At 43.7% G+C, this 19,598-nt stretch overlaps 1 protein-coding gene across 1 annotated transcript in view; it reads left to right on the top strand.

The window, feature by feature from the left end:
* Nucleotides 1-19,598, top strand: part of RPTOR (regulatory associated protein of MTOR, complex 1) — a 123,569-nt gene that overhangs the window by 34,119 nt on the left and 69,852 nt on the right. Inside the window, exons 6-8 of the mRNA XM_010008657.1 lie at nucleotides 4,526-4,672; nucleotides 10,190-10,365; nucleotides 17,837-17,896. Of these exons, the coding sequence (XP_010006959.1) occupies nucleotides 4,526-4,672; nucleotides 10,190-10,365; nucleotides 17,837-17,896 (383 nt within the window). The remainder of the gene's footprint in view (nucleotides 1-4,525; nucleotides 4,673-10,189; nucleotides 10,366-17,836; nucleotides 17,897-19,598) is intronic.

The following is a 19,598-nucleotide window of genomic DNA, read 5'->3' as shown; positions in this document are numbered from 1 at the left end:
GGGAAAAAATCAGCAGCTGAGAAATGAGTCCTAAAGAATTCAGTCTCAGCTCTAAGCAGAGGCCTAATGAGGCTCAGTGTCAGGGCCCTCTTGACTGGAAGTAGTAGAGGTGCTGAATGCGACTGCTGACCTTTAAAAATGTGGTTTGAAATGCTTGTGCATGCACTTGAGGTCTCAGTTATAAGAGCAGTAAGGCAGAGCTGAGAGGGACCTTGAGGTCATCCAGGTGAGGGGCCAGGAGGAGTAGGACAGGCCTTGCTGCTGGTTTGGTACAGGCTGACCTGTGTTTGTCAAAGCAAACAGCAGATTTTGGATTTACACCCACCTCCCCTGGGGTGAGGTTGAGCATCCTGCTCCTGCTCCCCAGAGCCCGTGGTCCTGGTGAGGCCTGGCAGGCAGGTTCTGTGCAAGAGGGCAGAGGTGTGGGCAGGCAGGAGAGGGACATCTGCAAGGATCAAGGACAATGGAATTTCCAGAATCTGTCCAAACCTTTTAGTATACTTTTGTTCTCAGTCTCTAGATGCTGATTTTTCCTTTCCTTTTTCATTTTTTCTTCCATAAAACAGTTGTGCAGCTATTGGGGGGCTGATGGTGTAGATGGAGACAGAGAGGACTTCTGCTGTTAGGTTGGAGATGACCTTGTGCCTTCGGGCTGCCAGAGCTTCCCAGGATGCATGGGCCAGCAGACCCAATGTCTCTTCTTTTGTGCTGCTTTATTGTGAGGGGAGAAGTGAAGCAGCTTTGCAGCTGTTGGGAGCTACTACCAGGGAGCCTGGAAACTTAGAGGACCTTAGTGCTTCTCTTCACCTTTTTCTAGTGTCACATTGAGACCTCCCCACGTGTGCCAGCAGGCTATCCGAGACAGCCAATAGATGCAGAGGTGGAGGAGCACTTTGTAATGATGCTAGAGAAAGTTCACAAGGTGTTAGATCATTAATATCTTCCCCTTAATTTCTCAAGAGTTGGTATTTTAGAATTAATTTAGACCTCTGCCCTTGCACAGTTGGTGCTCAGTCTGAACTGCTCTTTTAAAATGGTAATATAAGGAGGATGCTTCCTTCAGAAGCTTTATTAGCTACTCCTTGGAAAAAAAGCATTTAATGAGTTGACAGAGGGGCTGGCAGGTTCCTGAAGGTGTCCCAGGAAGGCCTGGATGGGCAGCCCTGCTCTGGCTCTGCTGTTCCGGGGGGTTGTGGCACTGCCGGGTTGTCCCCCTGCTTTGTCTGAGGGAGGCTCCTCAATTTGTAGCTGATCTCTGAACTGGCACTTCAACAAACAAAGTGCTCCTGAACCTTTTCAGTTAGAGAGATAAGATGTATAGGAAGAACTGGGAGTGGATTCCCATAGGCTCACTGTCACAAGGTTCATCTCCTGAGATTTGTGAGGGGTTCCACAAAGGGCAGAAATCCCAGGCCTGAAGCTGAGCACAGCAACCTGCAGGGGAAGCATTTTAGCTTGAGAGGAATCTCTGTAGAGAATATTCTTCAAGCATCATTTCATCTTTGATAGGAAATGGAAAGAGAAATTGTACCATGCTTTGGAAGGAATGATTATTTAGAAAATGTCCTTTTCCTGGCTCTGGTGTGTCCTGCTGTGGCACAGAGAGGTGAAGCCTGACCTTTGTCAGGAGCAAACTCTGCTGCTGGTGTGGGAATGTGAATCACAAAATGTGCACCATTATTGTCTTCCTATTAAGTCCTCTGGAAGCTATTGAGGTATCTCTCCTCCTGTCCACAGCTCTGCTGAAACACCCTCTGTTTGACCAGACAAGGGCCAGGAGCTGCTGTCCTCCTGCATGCTGAAGAAGGTTCTCTTGGCTTGTTGTTTTAACTGTCTGCTCCTGTTGCCACATGTTACAAGCCAGTACCTAATTATGGACTTGTGCATTATTTTGCTGTAGGTTTCCTGCTCTGGCTCACTCTGCAGCATTGGTGCACAAAGGAAGGAGCAGACAGTCCTTGTAAAGCTGTTAATTGGGCATTATCTGGCATTTTACCAGGTGTTGAAGATGCAATAATATGCTTCTTGTGTATTTATTGTGGATGCTGTTGTATTAGTAAGGAGCAGTGTTCTCTTTTTGGTTTTTCTTGCTAATATTTTCTCAGGAAATCCCAGATCCCAGCATGGTTTCAAAAAGGTAAAAATCCAGCCCTCCTCCCACTTCAACATAGTTTATTCTGAAGTTCTGGGGAACTTCTTTGCAAAATGTGAAGGGTGGGTTTGTTCTTCTTCTTCTTTTTTTTTTTTTTTTTTTTAAATTTGAGTTGTTTGTTAAATAATTGGTTATGAAAAATCTTCAAAATCAGTTTCTAGTTCAGTTTGTTGTGTCGTGCCTCCAAACAGTCACAGAGGGGTGGTGGGAGCTGTTGTAGAAACTTTCTTGCTGGAAACCAAAGCCAATGCTGAGAACAAAACACACTGACAAGTTCTTTCCTACTCCCAGACCCGGGGTGGCAGAGGCAAGATGAGCAGTCATCAAAAGACCATCCTGAGTAACCATGCTAGAAAGCTATTTTGTAACACTCCTTTTTTCTTCAGACTGTCTCATTTACATGCCATTAGCCCATTTGATAAGTTATGTGTGACCCTCGCAGTAAAGCTGGAAAATAAAATCCTTGTGGTTGGAAATATCATCATATTAATCAGAGCTATAATCCAGTCATAACTGTAGCAGGGTGCACCATAAATACGAAGTGAAAACAATGCGTTGCCCGTAAAATGGTTGGTTTTGTCTTCTTCTTTCTTTTTTTTTTTTTTTTTTTTAAATTTGAGTTGTTTGTTAAATAATTGGTTATGAAATATCTTCAAAATCAGTTTCTAGTTCAGTTGTTTGTTGTGTCGTGCCTCCAAACAGTCACAGAGGGGTGGTGGGAGCTGTTGTAGAAACTTTCTTGCTGGAAACCAAAGCCAATGCTGAGAACAAAACACACTGACAAGTTCTTTCCTACTCCCAGACCCGGGGTGGCAGAGGCAAGATGAGCAGTCATCAAAAGACCATCCTGAGTAACCATGCTAGAAAGCTATTTTGTAACACTCCTTTTTTCTTCAGACTGTCTCATTTACATGCCATTAGCCCATTTGATAAGTTATGTGTGACCCTCGCAGTAAAGCTGGAAAATAAAATCCTTGTGGTTGGAAATATCATCATATTAATCAGAGCTATAATCCAGTCATAACTGTAGCAGGGTGCACCATAAATACGAAGTGAAAACAATGCGTTGCCCGTAAAATCTCATTGATTATGTGTGTCAGAGCAGGCTTTTTTGTATGTAAACTGCTGGAACGTGCTTAAACTGAATGATGCCCTTAAGAAAGGTCTGGGGGTAGTTCATGTGTCTTCTATCCTGCAACAATCTGTAATGCTCCCAACTCCCTAAAGCTTTGGCTTTTAACAACTATTTCCTGTTAATTTTAATGAAAGAATGAAACTGTTGTATATGGGCAAGACTGGATTTTGAAATGACTGTTTCCTACCTGGCATAACATCTACTTAGTGGTCCCTCCTGTCCTTATATACACTGATACATGTCCTTGAAAATTGGGGTTTCGTAAAAGTTTACTGGTTTTATTACAGCTATTTTAAGTCTCTTGAATTTAAATGGGAGTTATGATCCTATCCATCATTCTGCTGATGTTAATAGGAACATCTCAGCTTTTTCTGTAGATCCTGGGCTGAGCTCAGTGCAGCAGGGACATGGACAGGTTGCCCTCTGGCTGCAAGTGGGGAGGATTCTGCAGTCAGCTGCTGTTCCACTGGGCTCTGCAGGCCCTAAGGGCACAGATCTGCTTTGGTTGGTTCAATTCTACCACTTGGTTTAGGGTGTGGCTCTTCATAGCTAATTTTAAATACCTGATTTTTGATCCTCCTTTAAGAAGCTCTTGCATAAAATTATTTGGGGGCATTAAGATGGAAGAGACATAACAAAATAATTCCTATTTTCAGAAACTGAATGGTTGGTACTTCACTTTGTTGCAGGGAGGCTTTGTTTGGTTTAGTTTTATTGGATAATTCTGAAAGTTGCCTAGAAGTTAAAGGCTGTAATAAAATTATGAAGCATCTTGTTAAACTGAGATGGCATAGCTGCTGATGGGCTGTGTAGTTTTAATTACCAATCTTGACTTATTGATGGAGTTTTCAGTTTAAGAGATTTGATGTTAAATTAAAGACAGCTGTTCTACATCCTTCAGCAGTGTTGCAGAAATCTGAGATAAAATAGGACTGTCACATGCTGGTTGGAGTTGTTAACACACTCAGAGCTCTCTGCTGAGTTTTAGAATTGTTTGGAATTTAGCATTTCAAACAATACCACAATGAAATCTACTTGTCATTTGTGTTGGTCTTGGGTTCATAGTCCTCATAATTAGTAGCTGTTGATTGGTATTTGGATTGATTAACATGCCCAGTGCTCGATCTGGGTTTTATTTTGTGATTTCAGAATTTTTGGGATGTGTTTTAATATCTCTCCATGGATGGTTCTGCTGCTTCTCTGTCTCTCTAACTCAAGTATTTCTTCTCTCCTTGCAGAACTATACTCAGTACATCCCTCTGTCCATCTATGACCTGCAGACCTGGATGGGCAGTCCTTCCATCTTTGTCTACGACTGCTCCAACGCTGGCCTTATTGTCAAGTCCTTCAAGCAATTTGCACTACAGAGGGAGCAAGAGCTGGAGGTGAGATCACTATTGCCAAGGTTTCTTGTGTTTGTGCCTCAGGGTTAAGTTGAACTTGCTTTACTACAGACACAGCTGAGAAATTAGTTTAAAACTGTGTTGGAAGGCAAATTAATTTGCAAATAATTTTGCCACTCCAATCTTTCTGGTTCAGTTTACTACCCTATTTCACTTGAAACAATTTTTAATACAAGTGCTAATTAAATGGTAATGATAATAGAATCAATTTGTGCCCTAATGGTCTTTTCTGCTGAGATAAATGTGGAGGTGAACTAGACATATTTATTTTGGTTGTGAAAGTCTAGTATCTGAACATGTGTTTGGATGCAGTTGGAGTTTTGTGCTGTTGAACTGGAAGTGAAAATGTGAAACAAAATCAAATAACCTTGATACACAGAGGGATTGTCACTGGTAGACTCAGTCCAACTGAGTGCTTCAGTTGAATGTGTTTCTCATCAAAAGCTGTCTCATTGCAAATGTCATTACTAGTAAATGTATTGAAGTCCCTCTAAAATGCAAAGTGGAAGGTAAGAAGTCAGGATTCTTTGTGGAACAGCTGAGGGTGGCAGGACCCCCAGGGCCAGAAAGTCCTGCTGGCTTTAGCTTACACAGAAAGCACATTTCTAATGGATAACTTCTTACACTGTCACACTTCTGAGACAGTGCATTTTAAAACAAATACAAAAAGCTTCAAGGAAGGAATATAATTAATCAGACAAGTGACTGTCACAACTACAGCCTTCAAGTAGGTATTAACAGTATCTCTAGGTATATCATTTCTTTCATTCCAAATGTCAGGGTTTGGAGATGCTTTTGTGGTGACTCTTTTGGCAGGTGGAAATGCCATTCTACTGATGGAAAACAGTCTAACAGCTGGAGATATCTAGATAGTTTCCTTATTCCTTCTCGTCAGTCAGTGATAATGCCATAATTTGTAAATATAAGAAACTTGCCAAAGTCTGTGGCTTGGGAAGGACATGAAACTGCAAGACACAGATCAGTGGTGTTGGTAACAGATGCCTTTTGAAAGTTACTACCTTTTCAAGTCAAGGAGAATGTCTGTTGGTCAAATTCTGTTCTCCTTTTCCAAGTCTTCCTCTCAACTGTGGCTCCCATTGTGATATATCCCAGGGCCTTTCTCACACTTTCTGGATTTTAGGTTTGTTTTCTCTCTCAGTTCCTCCGTAGGTTAAAAGCCTTTGCTTTCCCTTTCCCTGCTTTCTGCATGAATTTCCTTTTCTCCTTGGCTCTTGCTGGGCTCTGTGAAGCTGCTCTGGAAGGAGGGCAGCCACAGGCATCTCTGCTGGTTTCTGCTGTGAGATAGAAATGGCTCCAGTGAAGCTTTTGCAGGGAGAACCTTTTCCTGCACATCAGTCCCACCAGCCTGTCTGCAGACAGGGATAGCTGCTCACCGTGAAAAAGATGAGCACAAGTAACAGTGTCAGTCTATTCCAACAAAAATATTAAATACCATTTGCTCTGGTTAATTTATTTACTTTATTTTGCAAAGTATGTGAGGTTACATGGGAAAACTGCTGCAGTGTTTCCTCTCTCTGCAGCACAGGTTAAAGCCACCAGTTAATAAGCTTTCCATCCTCTGCCTTTAGGTTTCCGTAACTGCTGACCACTTTCTGAGCTGCTGGGAGTTGTAGAAAGCAGACTTGATAACAGGGATAGGAACGTGCTTACGGTGCCACACAAAGCATGGATGAGAATTTATTTGGAAAACTAGAAGTGATAGAATTGTTCAAATTCATGAAAAGTTAAGTCAAGCTGGAACTGGCACTGAAGAGGGACTGCTAGAGTGATCAAGATAGTTGTTAGCCCATCTTACTGAAAGAAGCTTAGAGGATCTTGCTGTTCTCTTACTGTGACGGGGTGAAGGCTGAGGGAAGCCATGGCTCTTTGTGTTGTTTTTTTGGGGACCCCTTTTTTTGGATGGCACAGAGCACTGGCCAGATGCCATAAGATTGTACATAGATCAGCAGAAACTTAAAAATTAATTGTAACAAATTTGTAGGTATTTGCAAGCCAGTTATGTCGGGTTTTCATTGTACTTTAAAGGCTGCTGCTCTTTCCTAATGTAAAGTCTAAATCATGTTCAGCCTCCAAAGAGAGGAAGCACTAAAAGAAACGATAACTTGGGGATGATAGAAAAGCAGTTAATGCTTCTCTGAGATACCTGAGCAAAGATAATGTTGTAGCACTGCACGGTGCTTTGTCCTCTTCAGAGACCTCGAAAATAGCACTTGAATAGTAAATACATTTATTTATTTTTGCCTTTTGTTAGTAAATAAAGCATGGCTAGTGTGTGTGAGTGGGAAACTGTGTAGATAAATTGAAGTGTTTGGGTTTCACCAAGTAGATGAGTTTGTTTACCTGAGGCAGGAATCTGTCCTGTTTTACCCTGGGGACAGGTTGCCACTGAAAGTATTTGTATCTTAGACAAGGTGCTTCTCTGAGGAGGGGGGTGAAGGCAAAGGAACTAAAGATGACAGAGCCAGTTCAACTGGAACTGGGTTTTGGGATGGGGATGGACAGATGTGAAGATAATTTTGTCATTTGTTGTGGCTTTGTGTAGGGCAACAATTAAGCTAATAAAGTCTGCCAGACCCCACCATTCTTAGTGACTCTGTGAGGGTATAAAAATACACTGTAGCTCTGGAGCATCAAGCAGGCACTTTAAGTGCTGTGCTAACAATGATAAAACACTAGGCTGGTTATTTCTGATAAACCTTCTGTCTAATTGTGTGTGATGTTGGCTCATACTTGTTCCATACAGCAAAGGTCTGCTGTCTTCAGGCCACACTGGAGATGTTCAGGGGTGAAGGCTGAAATATGTCTCCTCGGTGTGTGCTTTGCTGCATGATACAACTTCTTTGTTTTCAGCTCTGTTGTGTGAATTTTTCCACCACGCACCTCAAGCTGCGAACTGACTCCGTTTATTCCCCATGTAGGAGTTGGGTGTTGTGGTGGGAGCCTGTTTGGTTTCCCCTCTAGCAGGGTACATGACTAACTAGTTCTAATTGGAGCTGAGGAACTCAAAGTTTTTATTTTCCTTCTTCAACATTAATTCGCAAAAAAAGAAAAAAAAAATAGCTTAACAGCAGCACAGCAGAATGTCTTCTGGCACAGCACTGTGTCTGGGGGGAGAATTTTTCTAAGCCACCATCTGCTGGGAGAGAGGAACATCTCTCCTGTAGCTGCAGTGCTGTGTTCCCCAGGGGCAGAGGATTCTCACAGCAGGAGCTGTGTGAGGCTGCAGGTCTGGTCAGCGCTTGGAAGAACAACTCCTGGATTCTGTCCTGGGGCAGAGTTCCTCCCAACTTCACCTGGAACGTGGCTGTTAATTCAAAAAAGGCTTGGTTTTCTGTCAAGTGCTCGTTCCTCAGCCTAATTAATAGGTACAGAAGTGTTTTCAGGAACAGTAAAACACACATATTGTTCCCCTTCCCGTTAATTACAAGCCTTACAACTTGCAGATCCGTTGGCTCTGCCCCCGGACAGACGGAGCACAGCAAAGCTGAGTGCTCCTCAGCTTGGGCAGGGGGGTTGTCTCCAGAACAAATTAATTACCATCTTGCAGGAATGACAGCATATTTCAGTGTAATTGATAAATTAGTATTACCACTATTAATTTGTCTGAAAGGCTGTGGTTTATCAGTTGCCCTGAAATAACAATAAGTAGCACAACAAGAAGTCTGTGGGTAATAAGGGATTTTTACTTACAAAGCTTACACAGAAAACAGGCCTCACTTTGCCTGGGGACTGTTTCTGCTGAAGGAAGCTTTGAGTTCCTTGTGGCTGCTGTAAGGCCCACATCTAATTAATTGCTTACAGAAGCAGCTGGCATATAAAACCCCACCACAATCAAAGATTGTAGCTAAGTGCATATTGATAACTTTGATAACCTTTTGTACATGGTCGCTTTACATACTTTATTTACTGTTCTTACTGTTGTGAATTAGTACATTTTTGCCAGGTTGTTTTTTAATCTTTCTTTAGCCTTCTACTTACTTCTTATCTTGCCCTAATAAAAAGTTACATTTATGAGGGAACTAAGCAGGCTGGAAAGCCTGATGTTAGTGGATGTTCTAAGGATGCAAAAATAAATGTTTGTGGTGGGCTTTACTTGACCTTCTCTTTCCCCCCTGCCCTTTCTTGTAAAAGCTTGTCTTGCACATCATTATCCCTAGAAGTCTGAGAAGATCTGCAATTAGTAGCTGGTATTGAATGTTCATTTATGGTTGTTAATAGTTCATCTCCTAATGGACAAATATTTGCACTGCCTGTGTCACAGCCTCTATAATCTGCCTTTCTATGTGGAAGGCAAGAGAGTGGGTCTTGGAGCATGAGACACTTCCCTGAACCCAGGAGCACTGCCAAACCATGGCAAGTGCCCAGTCATCAGTGCCTCACACTACTCGGAAAGCAGAAAATCCATCTAAATGTACCTCCCACCTACACACCCCATTTATGAGGATGCCCAGAGGGCACGTCGTTCTTCAGGAAGGGAACAACCATAGCTAAGCGGTTTGCCTGCTTTATGTGTGTAAATTTGTGAAGAGCTAATGCTTTTCCACACTGTTTCTCATGCCTTTCTCCTCAAATAAAAGTTCTATTCGGTATTTTAATTGCCTTCTTTTTATTATTAGCATACAGCTTAAGATTTATTGAGTGTAAATATCACTAGAGGACAAGTGAGGACTTAGGTGTAGCTTCCTCTCCCCCAAGGTGTAGCATGAGTCTTTGCTGAGAGCAGCACAACTCAGCTGAGAGCGAGGACAAGTCTTCGCTAATTTGGATGACTTGAGAAAGCCAAAGTGTGTCACTGCTGCCTCTGGGATTAGAAGGGAGGAAAAAAAATACATTTAAAGAATAAAAAAACTTACCAGGTTGCAGAATTTGTGAACTAGTATCTGGAACTTCTCCATAGCTTCCCAGGTTGCTTTGCTAGAGAAGAGGTGTGTGATTGTGCCAGGCTCTGCATCAGTAACACGAGCTTTCTGTTCCCCATCGACCCTTCTGAGACACCAAATAGATTTCTTCTTCAGATAGATGGAGGTTTTGATGTATAAAGGTGGTAAAGAATGAGTTTATTAGTCAACTGCATCACCTTACTCTGATGGGTAAAAAATGCAACAGGCTGAAGTGCTGGTCTTTGAAAGAAGGTGCTGCTGTTGCAGAGAGCACAGCATGCAGACCCCTGGGATGGGGCTTTGCTTTCTGACTCTTGGATGAAAGGGCAATGAAGACACCACGTGTGTTACGTTTCTTTCCCTCCTATTCCTATAAGAACCTTTGAATGTGACATGAAAATTTTAGGTGACTGAAGTTTTTCTTTTGTTTCAAGTAAGGCACTGGAAAGAGTATTTTTGTTTATCATTCTGTGAATTATTAGTCTCCAAAATCATACTCTTAATCAACATTTTAATTAGCTCTCCATTGGTTGTGTTCAAAATGGTGTGAAAAATTGTACTGAATTCACCAGTCGGGTCCTTTCCTCGGTCTCTCCAGGTGGCTGCAATTAACCCCAACCACCCACTTGCTCAGATGCCTTTGCCTCCCTCCATGAAGAACTGCATCCAGCTGGCAGCCTGTGAGGCCAATGAGCTGCTGCCCATGATCCCCGACCTGCCCGCAGACCTTTTCACCTCATGCCTTACTACACCCATCAAAATTGCTCTGAGATGGTGAGTATCTTCCCCACGATTGAAGCCAAGTGCATCATTTGTATAACCTGTCTGTTGAACTGATAGATTTGTTAATCTAAGTGCTTCATCTCACCTAAAGTTACTCTGCAATATTGAATGATGGGATTTGAGCTGTGCATTTGGGACAGTGTTTTATTAGTCAGAACTAGAAAGGTGAAAGTGTTATCTTCTACTGATTACATTTTAGTTTCCAGCTCAATATCTAGGTTTGCTCAGATTAAGAGATTTACTGTTCTGGGAATTAAATATCTGCTTGTTCAGAGGGCAGAAATAGTACATCATGCAGTGCAACTTTTTGTGAATTGCGTCCTTTGTGCAAGTTGTGTTCCAAATATTGCAGCTGCTGTAAATAATGCAGTGGCATTAAATAATGCTGTAGTGAAAGAAATTGAGCAATAAACAAAGGAAAGATGTTATGGAATGACATAGCAAGTTAATTAGGCAGGAAGTTATAAAAGGCTCCTACAGATAGCAGTAGCTTTTGAGGAGCTGTGTGCGCCCAACACCAGAGGGATCACAAGCAGTTGTGGTGCCAGCTGAGGACACAGTGTGAGGAACCTGGTGGGTGCAGCCAGGTAGTACAGAGCTCTGCCCATTAATTTCTGCCAGCACGTTCCACTTGATCCTCTCAGGGTTATGTGTGTGGTCTAGAATGAAAAACTTCAGGTCATTTGCCAGACTCGTTTAAAATAGGTGGGAGCCTATGGATGTTGCACGCAAGGGTGAGCAACTGAGTCCCCACAGCTTCGAGAGTCGTGAGCTGTCTTTTGGAGATAATGATAATAACTGACAATTCTTACCCTCTTGGTGGGAGCCTATGGATGTTGCACGCAAGGGTGAGCAACTGAGTCCCCACAGCTTCGAGAGTCGTGAGCTGTCTTTTGGAGATAATGATAATAACTGACAATTCTTAAACTCTTTCTCTCTTACCTAACCACAAACTGGGTTAATTTGTCCAGGTTCTGGTTCAGACACAGTGCCTTTTGCTGGTGCCTCCTGCTCATGTGGGGACAGCAGAAGATATGTTTAATTTTTTGACCCATTTTTTATTTTGTGAGCTCACAGGGTATTTTCTCACAGAGGAGAGTCTCAGTTGTAAACACTGGCAGAAGTCTTGGATAATTATGGAAAGCAGGGCAAAGAGCTTCAGTGACATTAGGCATATTTTCAAGGGAAGGTTTTGAGAGCTGGGAAGAAAATGATTTTTCTGACCCAGGTGTCATGGACCAGGAGCCTGAAGTAATGGGAGACTAGCCTAGAGTTTCAGCCAAAGAACAGCAAACCTCTGAATAAGTTGGCAGGTGTGTGCTCCTTTCACAGCTTTTTGATCTTTTTTCCTGCCTTTTTTTTTTTTTTTTTTTTTCTTGCTTTTCTTTTCTTTTTTGTCAAAATGGAGCATGATGTTGTTTGTCCAAGATCCCAGCCTGGCTGTTGTGCTAACAACTCATCACAACTCACCAGTGAGCACTTGCCAGGCGTACGACAGGATTGAGCTTACTGATTAGCCAGAGACATTTAATCTCATCTAGTCCTGAGGGAATGATGTGCTTCCTTCTGGGCCAGGTGAAAGGAAGGAGGAGGTTCACTTCCAGTATAGCTGTTGCCTGACAGCTCCTCGCTGCTGAACTGACTGTCTTGACGTGGAGCTTCTCCCCATGCTGAGTGGTGCTGGCTCCCTCTGAACCCTGCCTGCTGTTGGAAGAGTCTCAAGCTGCCTCCTTAAATCCTTCTCCTTAAAAGCTAAAGAAAGTTAATTTGGGGCAAAATTCCTGTAGGGGAACTTTGGGATACCCTGTGTTTTATAACCAGGAAAATAAGGTTGCAGGGAACTACTTTTCTCATGAAGCTGCCTTTGGATCACTGCTATCCTAACGGGAAGGAGTTTGGATGTCTGCTGGTTTTATCTGTGGAGAAAGACTTAGAAATGTAACTTAATGTTCCACCTGATTAGCTCCAGGCTATCAGCAGATGACAAGGAATACAACTTTGTAAATGCAAATGATGCTTTTGAAAAAATTACTTGTTGAAATGGAGTTCACAACCAATAAATAAAAAGTGACACAGGATTCAGCAAACAGAGGTTGAAGTTCAGGTTCTAGGGAAAATGTTTGCACCAAAATACCATGTTACAGTGGAGGGGAGCAAGAAACAATTGCTTTGCAGGATGGGTGTGCTGAGCCTGGTGGTGATTCTGAATAACTCATTATTGTGCATGTGTGTTAAGTCAATACCAGGCAGACAGTAACACCACTGAATTTTTGTTGTTTTCACTAATTCATTAAATCTTTGTGAGAATAATCAGCATGGGTTTTGGTACCTGTTGAAGATTAACTGGTTTATAGCAAACTGAAGCTTCCTGAGAGAAGTGAAAGCTATTGACACTGGGACTTGAGGGCTCTCCCTCCCTTGCAGTTCCCAGGACCAAGCTTCATTGCTTGTGTCATATTTAAAATGAAAATGCTGTGGCTCTGTAGGAGGGGTTTTGTTTGGGGTTTTTGTTTTGGCTTTTGTTTTTTGTTTCTCTGGGTTGTTTTTTTGGAAGGAAGTAATTTATATTGCTCTATACAACAGTGCTTAATGCACAGTTTCCTTATACCAAGAAAGGGGTTTTTGGTTATTATGAGCTGTTCAGAAATCTTATTATTTCATCTCCATGGGAACGTGGCTGAGGGGGTGGCCAAGGCAGGTTCTTCATGAGAGCCTCACCTGCCACAAGCATGAGAGATTCTCCGAGTTGTGTCTCCTTTGTGTTTGACAGGAAACACATTTGTAAAAGTGCAGCTCAGGGGAAGGGCTTGAAAATCTCAACCTCAGTTGCTCCTGGTGCTGGGAGGTGCCATGTGAGCTCCTGGGTAGGAAAGCTCTTCCTACTGGCTCCAATCCAATGGTCATTGTGTTGCTTACTGCACACTGAAAACATCCTCCAATATTCCCTGTTGAAGTTTATGATCCTTTTATATTGCCTCATGATTGGTATTATTACAATATTTTTTTATCCATGCACGTCCTGTAACTACTAAGAGCTTGTTTGTGGAGCATTCACTGCTGTTAAACATCATCCATGCACAGCCAGACAGACCCCTCTCCTGCATTCCAGCTGTTTGGTGCAAACAGAATGTTGGAGTCCCAAAGCAGACAGTTAACTGAACATGGAGATGAAAACCTTTGTCATTAAAAGTTGTCTTTTGCTAAAGCTGATCCAGAATTGCTTTTGAAATAGAACATTTTTTTGCAGTCCTGGACTGACAGGCAGTTAAGGTTTCATCTACTGAGTTTATGGGCAAATAAAAGTTTGATGAATTTCTATACATCCCATTTTGTGCTTGGTATTTTAAGAAAACAACTGATGGACAGAATCACTTAGCAAATAGGGTTACAGATGCATCCACTTCAGTCTAATCTCAGGGGAAGAAAACTTGATGCTGGGAAGGGAAACACAGGTTAATGGAGCCCTCTGAACGTGGTGCCTGGAACTTACTGGCAGTTTCAGGAGTGCAGGGTGTACAGTCTGGCTAACCTGGTGCTGCCTGTCCCCATATGCAGGGACTGTTGTGAGCTGCTCTATCCCAGATATCTGTTGAAACTATAAATAGCCACATGTGAGACAAGCTTAGAGATAAGCTGTGTGGATTGTTAACCATGACTGATATGCACGGATCAGGAAAAGGATGCAGCTCTGGCAGGAACAGGCAGGAATCAGGATGTGTTTGGTGCAGTTTTACACAGATCTGTGTCTCATGCTGCCGAAAGCAAAAATCAAGTTATTGGAAGTTGTGATCATTAGTGAGTCACAGGCTTTTATTGTCGTCATTCCCTAAAGACATAAATAAGCTGCAATTAAGTGTTCAGAATTTTACACATCAGGGAGAAGGCTGTGCTTGTCTAAATTGTCTTAAGGACCTTATGGCTCTGAACCATGAAGTCCCACTCACAATAGAGCAATAATGCTCCTGAAAAGTGCTGGAAAACTCCCACACCAAAAAAGAAACAAAAAGTTTGGGAACTGCTCAGAATGGGGAATTCCAGATATGCAGTTGTGCTGCAGGACACTCTTAGCAAGTTTGTAGGTGCACAGGAAAAAGAACTTGGCCTGTGACAGCTGATTTTCTATCTGGTCAATTAAACCAAACCTTTGAAGTGGTTTTATTTTTTCTGATGTATTTATTTTGCATTTCTGCTTGAGATTTTGGGGGGGAGGCTAGCTCAGCCAATCCTCTGTCTCAGATTTCTTCAGAAAATCTAAACTGAGTTTCAAAATCTTCTGTGATACCTGAGCAGAGCCCAGCTGAGCATTGTTACATGCATTTCTGGTTTTCCCCTCTGTTGTCTGGTGTTTATTGGGACGTTCCCGTGCAGCTCTACCCTGTTTCACCTGATGTTCATGCTTGTGACACCAACCAGCACTTGAGACATCCCAGTTAGAGCCTTCGAGTGATGAAAGTTGTGTGTTCTGAACATGTGGGACAAGCTGACCACCTCCAATCCAACCAGCTGTGATCAGAAGCCTTGTGCTTAGGAGAAATCCATGAAAAAGGAGCCTAATGTCTTTGTTTGGCCTGTGGCAAGTGTGCAGCTGCCAGGCCAGAGCCTGCTCAGCCCTTCTCAGACCCAGAGGAGCCAGGCTGTGCTGAGCAGGGGTAGGATGCTCATCCTTTTTCACACTGAGTCCTGCAGCAGTGCCAGCCTGTACAGCACTGCTGAGGGAGTGAGGTGAGCTGGAGTCATGGCCTGGATGAGGCTTCCCGAGGAAATACAGAGCACTGTGTGACGTGCTGAGAGGTGGGACTCTCTTTTCTTTTTAGAAAGCAAGTGTATGACAATGCCAAGGTGTGCTGGCTCTGTCCTCATTCATCTGTGTTGTAATGTAGAGGTACTGACAGAGGAGCTAGAAAATCTTTGGCATCCCTGTCCTGTGGGGAGATTCCGGCCTGATTCCCATGGCCTAGTTTTGCTGTTTTGGATCCTGCCTGCAGTCCTGGATTGGGAGGGCTATTTCCCTGCTTGGTTCTGTAAAGCTGTGCTGTAAGGTTTTTATCTTTTAGCAGATTGTCTAGGGATCCCACTGGAGTGTTCATAGAGAGTTTTATGACTATTTTTTTTTAAGATGGATGACGCACACAACAGAAAAGCAGCCTGAGCCGACAGCTTTTCAGAGCCCATCCCTTTTCCTGGCAATAAGGGATGTAGAATCCTTGTAGATAAGTTGATCAGGTATGGGTTTGGTGATCAGGAAGTGAGGTGGATTAGGAACTGGTTGAAAGGAAGGAGTCAGAGAGTTGTAGTCAATGGGGCAGAATCTGGTTGGAGGTGTGTGACTAGTGGAGTCCCACAGGGGTCGGTACTGGGACCGGTGTTGTTCAACATCTTCATCAACGACCTGGATGAGGGTATAGAATGTACCCTCAGCAAGTTTGCTGATGACACTAAGCTGGGAGGAGTGGCTGACACACCAGAAGGCTGTGCTGCCATTCAGAGAGACTTAGATAGGTTGGAGAGTTGGGCGGGGAGAAACATGATGAAATTCAACAAGGGGAAGTGCAGAGTTTTACATTTGGGGAAGAACAACACCATGTCCCAGTACAGGTTGGGGGCTGAACTGCTGGAGAGTAGTGTAGGTGAAAGAGACCTGGGGGTCCTGGTAGACAGGAGGATGACCATGAGCCAGCAATGTGCCCTTGTGGGCAAGAAGGCCAATGGCATCCTGGGGTGCATTAGAAAGGGTGTGGTTAGTAGGTCAAGAGAGGTTCTCCTCCCCCTCTATTCTGCATTGGTGAGGCCACATCTGGAGTATTGTGTCCAGTTCTGGGCCCCTCAGTTCAAAAAGGACAGGGAACTGCTCGAGAGAGTCCAGCGCAGAGCTACGAAGATGATTAAGGGAGTGGAACATCTCCCTTATGAGGAAAGGCTGAGGGAGCTGGATCTCTTTAGCTTGGAGAAAAGGAGACTGAGGGGTGACCTCATCAATGTTTACAAATATGTAAGGGGTGAGTGTCAGGGGGACGGAGTTAGGCTTTTCTCGGTGATGACCAGTGATAGGACAAGGGGTAATGGGTGTAAATTGGAGCATAGAAAGTTCAAGGTGAATATCCGAAAAAATTTTTTTACTGTGAGAGTGACAGAGCACTGGAACAGGCTGCCCAGGGAGGGTGTGGAGTCTCCTTCACTGGAGACATTCAAAACCCACCTGGATGAGTTCCTGTGTGATGTACTCTAGGTGACCCTGCTCTGGCAGGGGGGTTGGACTAGATGATCTCTCGAGGTCCCTTCCAGCCCCTAAGATTCTATGATTCTATGATTCTATGTCCCACAGGCAGGGGATGCAGCAAGAAAACTGTGGAGGGTCCTCAAGATTTCAAGAACGGGTTCTGCATATCTGATCTGTAAAGAAGGAATTGTTCTCTCCCTTACCTGGAGAAGAGCCTGTTGGATGTGGGTGTTGTGGCTCTGGTGAGCAGAGAGGCTCTGGCTGCTGTAATTCCAGCTGCTGCTGGATGTGGCAGGAGGGTTTCCTGGGCAGCTAGGTCCTCCTGATCCCACAGTGCCCATGGAACTTCCTGGGCTGGCACAGCATGAGGGACAGGGGTTAAATATCAACTTACAGATTACATTGAGGGGTAGATTCTTTACTGAACAGAGAGTGGATTTCTGGAGTACTGGGAAAATGGGCTGGGAAGGCAGGGGTACCACTGAGGAAGCAATTTATCAAGTGGAATTTGCTTGTTTTTCTTCTTTCTAGTTCTGTTGTTTCCCACTTCTGCCCTCTGGGCCACAAAGTGTGCCCCTGAGAGTCCTGGAGGACTGGGAGACAAGTGCTTGGGAATCTGGACTGGTTTTCCTGCCACCTTCCCACACCTGCTGGGCTTTAGTGACACCTTGGATTTCCCAGGCACAGGGAGTGTTAACGAGACTCTGCATTTTCCAGGGCTGGTGTTCCTGAGGCACTGATATTTGTAATGCTGAGGAAATGGAGTCAGCACTTTTTTTAATTAAATAACTGGGGTGTTTGAACTTGACACATCCCCCTCGTTCCCTCCCTTTCTCGCTTTCCTGCCTGCGGTGCCAGATCTCTTCAGGGAAACCCAGCCAGGCTGATTGTTATTCCAGAAGCATCCAGCTCCCCAGCTCTCGTGTCGCCTCGCTCCTCCCAAGGGGCCGTGCTGGATGACTCTGAGCCCTTTCCCCCACGCTGTGTGCTGGAAATCTTGTCACTCTGACAGTTACAATACCCCAGTTTTGACACCTGACGATGGAAATCGCCGCATAATCACGAGTGTGACAAATATTAAGGGCCTTGTTTGATTCTTATTATGCTGTGGCGAAGTTTTCTACCCAAACACTGTTATAAAGGCAGAAACACTGTAATAAAGAAACCTCCTTCCATATTCTTTCCACAGAGCCTTGTCATTAAATATTCAATTAGTGTGTTTTATTTCTATTCCCTTCTCTGCAGGTTCTGCATGCAGAAGAGTGTCAGGCTGGTGCCAGGAGTCACGCTGGATTTGATAGAGAAGTAAGCCAAATGTTATCATTCTGTTTGTCCTGTTGCTCTTCATTTCCTCTTTATTTCTGGCATTTCTCCTGCTTGTGTGAGGGGAGGTTTCTTTGGGAAGCTTCTCACAGGTTCTGCAGCTGCAGTGTTTGTGATTTCTCACCTTGCTGGGCGTTGCTGGAATGGGCCTTTGGCCTGGGCCGCCCGGGGAGGTGGCCTGTGCAGGCCCAGGTTCTGGCCACCTTCCTGGGAGTCCAGCACTGAAAAGCCATGGGTGTGGCTGGTTTTGACATGGGTTTTGACCATAGGAGCATTTGGTTACCAAAACCAACTAATGAACAGAAAAATATTTACCAAAAATACAGTTTTTCCCTTCATCACTCTGCAGGCCTCCTGCTCATTGGCTGCCAGGGCTGCTGTGTTTCAGACCTAGCACCAGTGCAGTCCTTCCACCCAAGCAGTATTTGAGCATGATTGCAGGTTGTCAGGCAGCTGAGACCAACTGGTTATTAAAAAAGGCAACTTTTCTTCAAATTCTACTTCAGTTTATGCAAACAGGGCAGACTGTGAAATAATGCTAGTTGTCCACTGTAGTCTCTGCTGGGTTTTAGGATTTTTACAGTCATTTTTTTAAATGGGAGGCATATTCTTAATGACAGGACAGGTGAGCAGAGCTTCTTCATGAGCTACTGGGCTCATCATCAGCATGGACTGAGATCACCTCAGGCCACTGGATAAATATGTTCCAGTATAATGATTATATTATGTTAATTGCAATTAACATATTGCTACAAGAGTCTATCTAATCAAACCATATGGTGAGGGTCAATGAAGGTCTGAGCTAGGCAAGCCAAGAATTGGCTTCATTGTACATTGGGATGTGCTGCTGAGGGTTAAATACTCTTTTCAATAATGGTTTACTAGCAACAAAAATAACTTTCTTCACTGTTCTTGACTGTTGTTGGTAACACCACAGCTCACAGGCATTCTTCAGTGGCTGTTGTCATGACAAGTGTGCCAGAAGTAGATTTCTGTGGATATCAAATATTTAAACCTCATGATCTTAATCTGCTGGATATATCAATTACCGAAAACACAGTTTTTATTACAGTCTTGATATAGGCCTGGATTACCTCTGTGTATATTGTAGTTTATGATTTTGTTGTCTTTGAAGCAGTTTATATTGCAATTAGGCTGCTGACTTTGAAACTAAATGAGGCTGCACCTTCTTTGGAGGGCTCAGATGTAATTACCTGGGCTGCAACAGCATCCTAGTAAATAAATGTAGTGGATCCTGATGTGCATTTATGTTACAGATCTTCTGAGAGGAAGCCAAAATAATCCCTAGTTTAGAAGCAGAGGTCTTTGCTAGAGTCAGACAGTACAATGTAAAGAAAAAATGAAGGAAAATGATGATGGTGGAGGGCTAGGGATTCAGGAACCCCTGGATGCTCCTTCCTAGGACTCTCCAGTGGCAGCATCCCTGCCAGGCATCCCTACTTTGGCTGGTCTTGTCTGCTTGGTCACAGGCCCTGGCTTGGTCACAGGGGTGTGTGGCTGCTGGGGGGAATGAGCTGGGGAAAAAGTTCTAAGGGATGGTTTGACTTGGTGTAGGGTGGGCATACAAAGCTGGGTGCCAAGAATCAGGGAGGTACAAGAATGCTTTAATCTGTTCTGCTGTGTTAGGCTCCTCCTGGAATCACCTTCTCAGGAAAGCAGGAAT

The sequence above is a fragment of the Chaetura pelagica genome, unplaced genomic scaffold (genome assembly GCF_000747805.2).
Source record: "Chaetura pelagica isolate M959 unplaced genomic scaffold, ChaPel_1.0 scaffold962, whole genome shotgun sequence".
NCBI classification, from domain to species: Eukaryota; Metazoa; Chordata; class Aves; order Apodiformes; family Apodidae; genus Chaetura; species Chaetura pelagica.
This window is presented reverse-complemented; position numbering and strand designations above follow the sequence as displayed.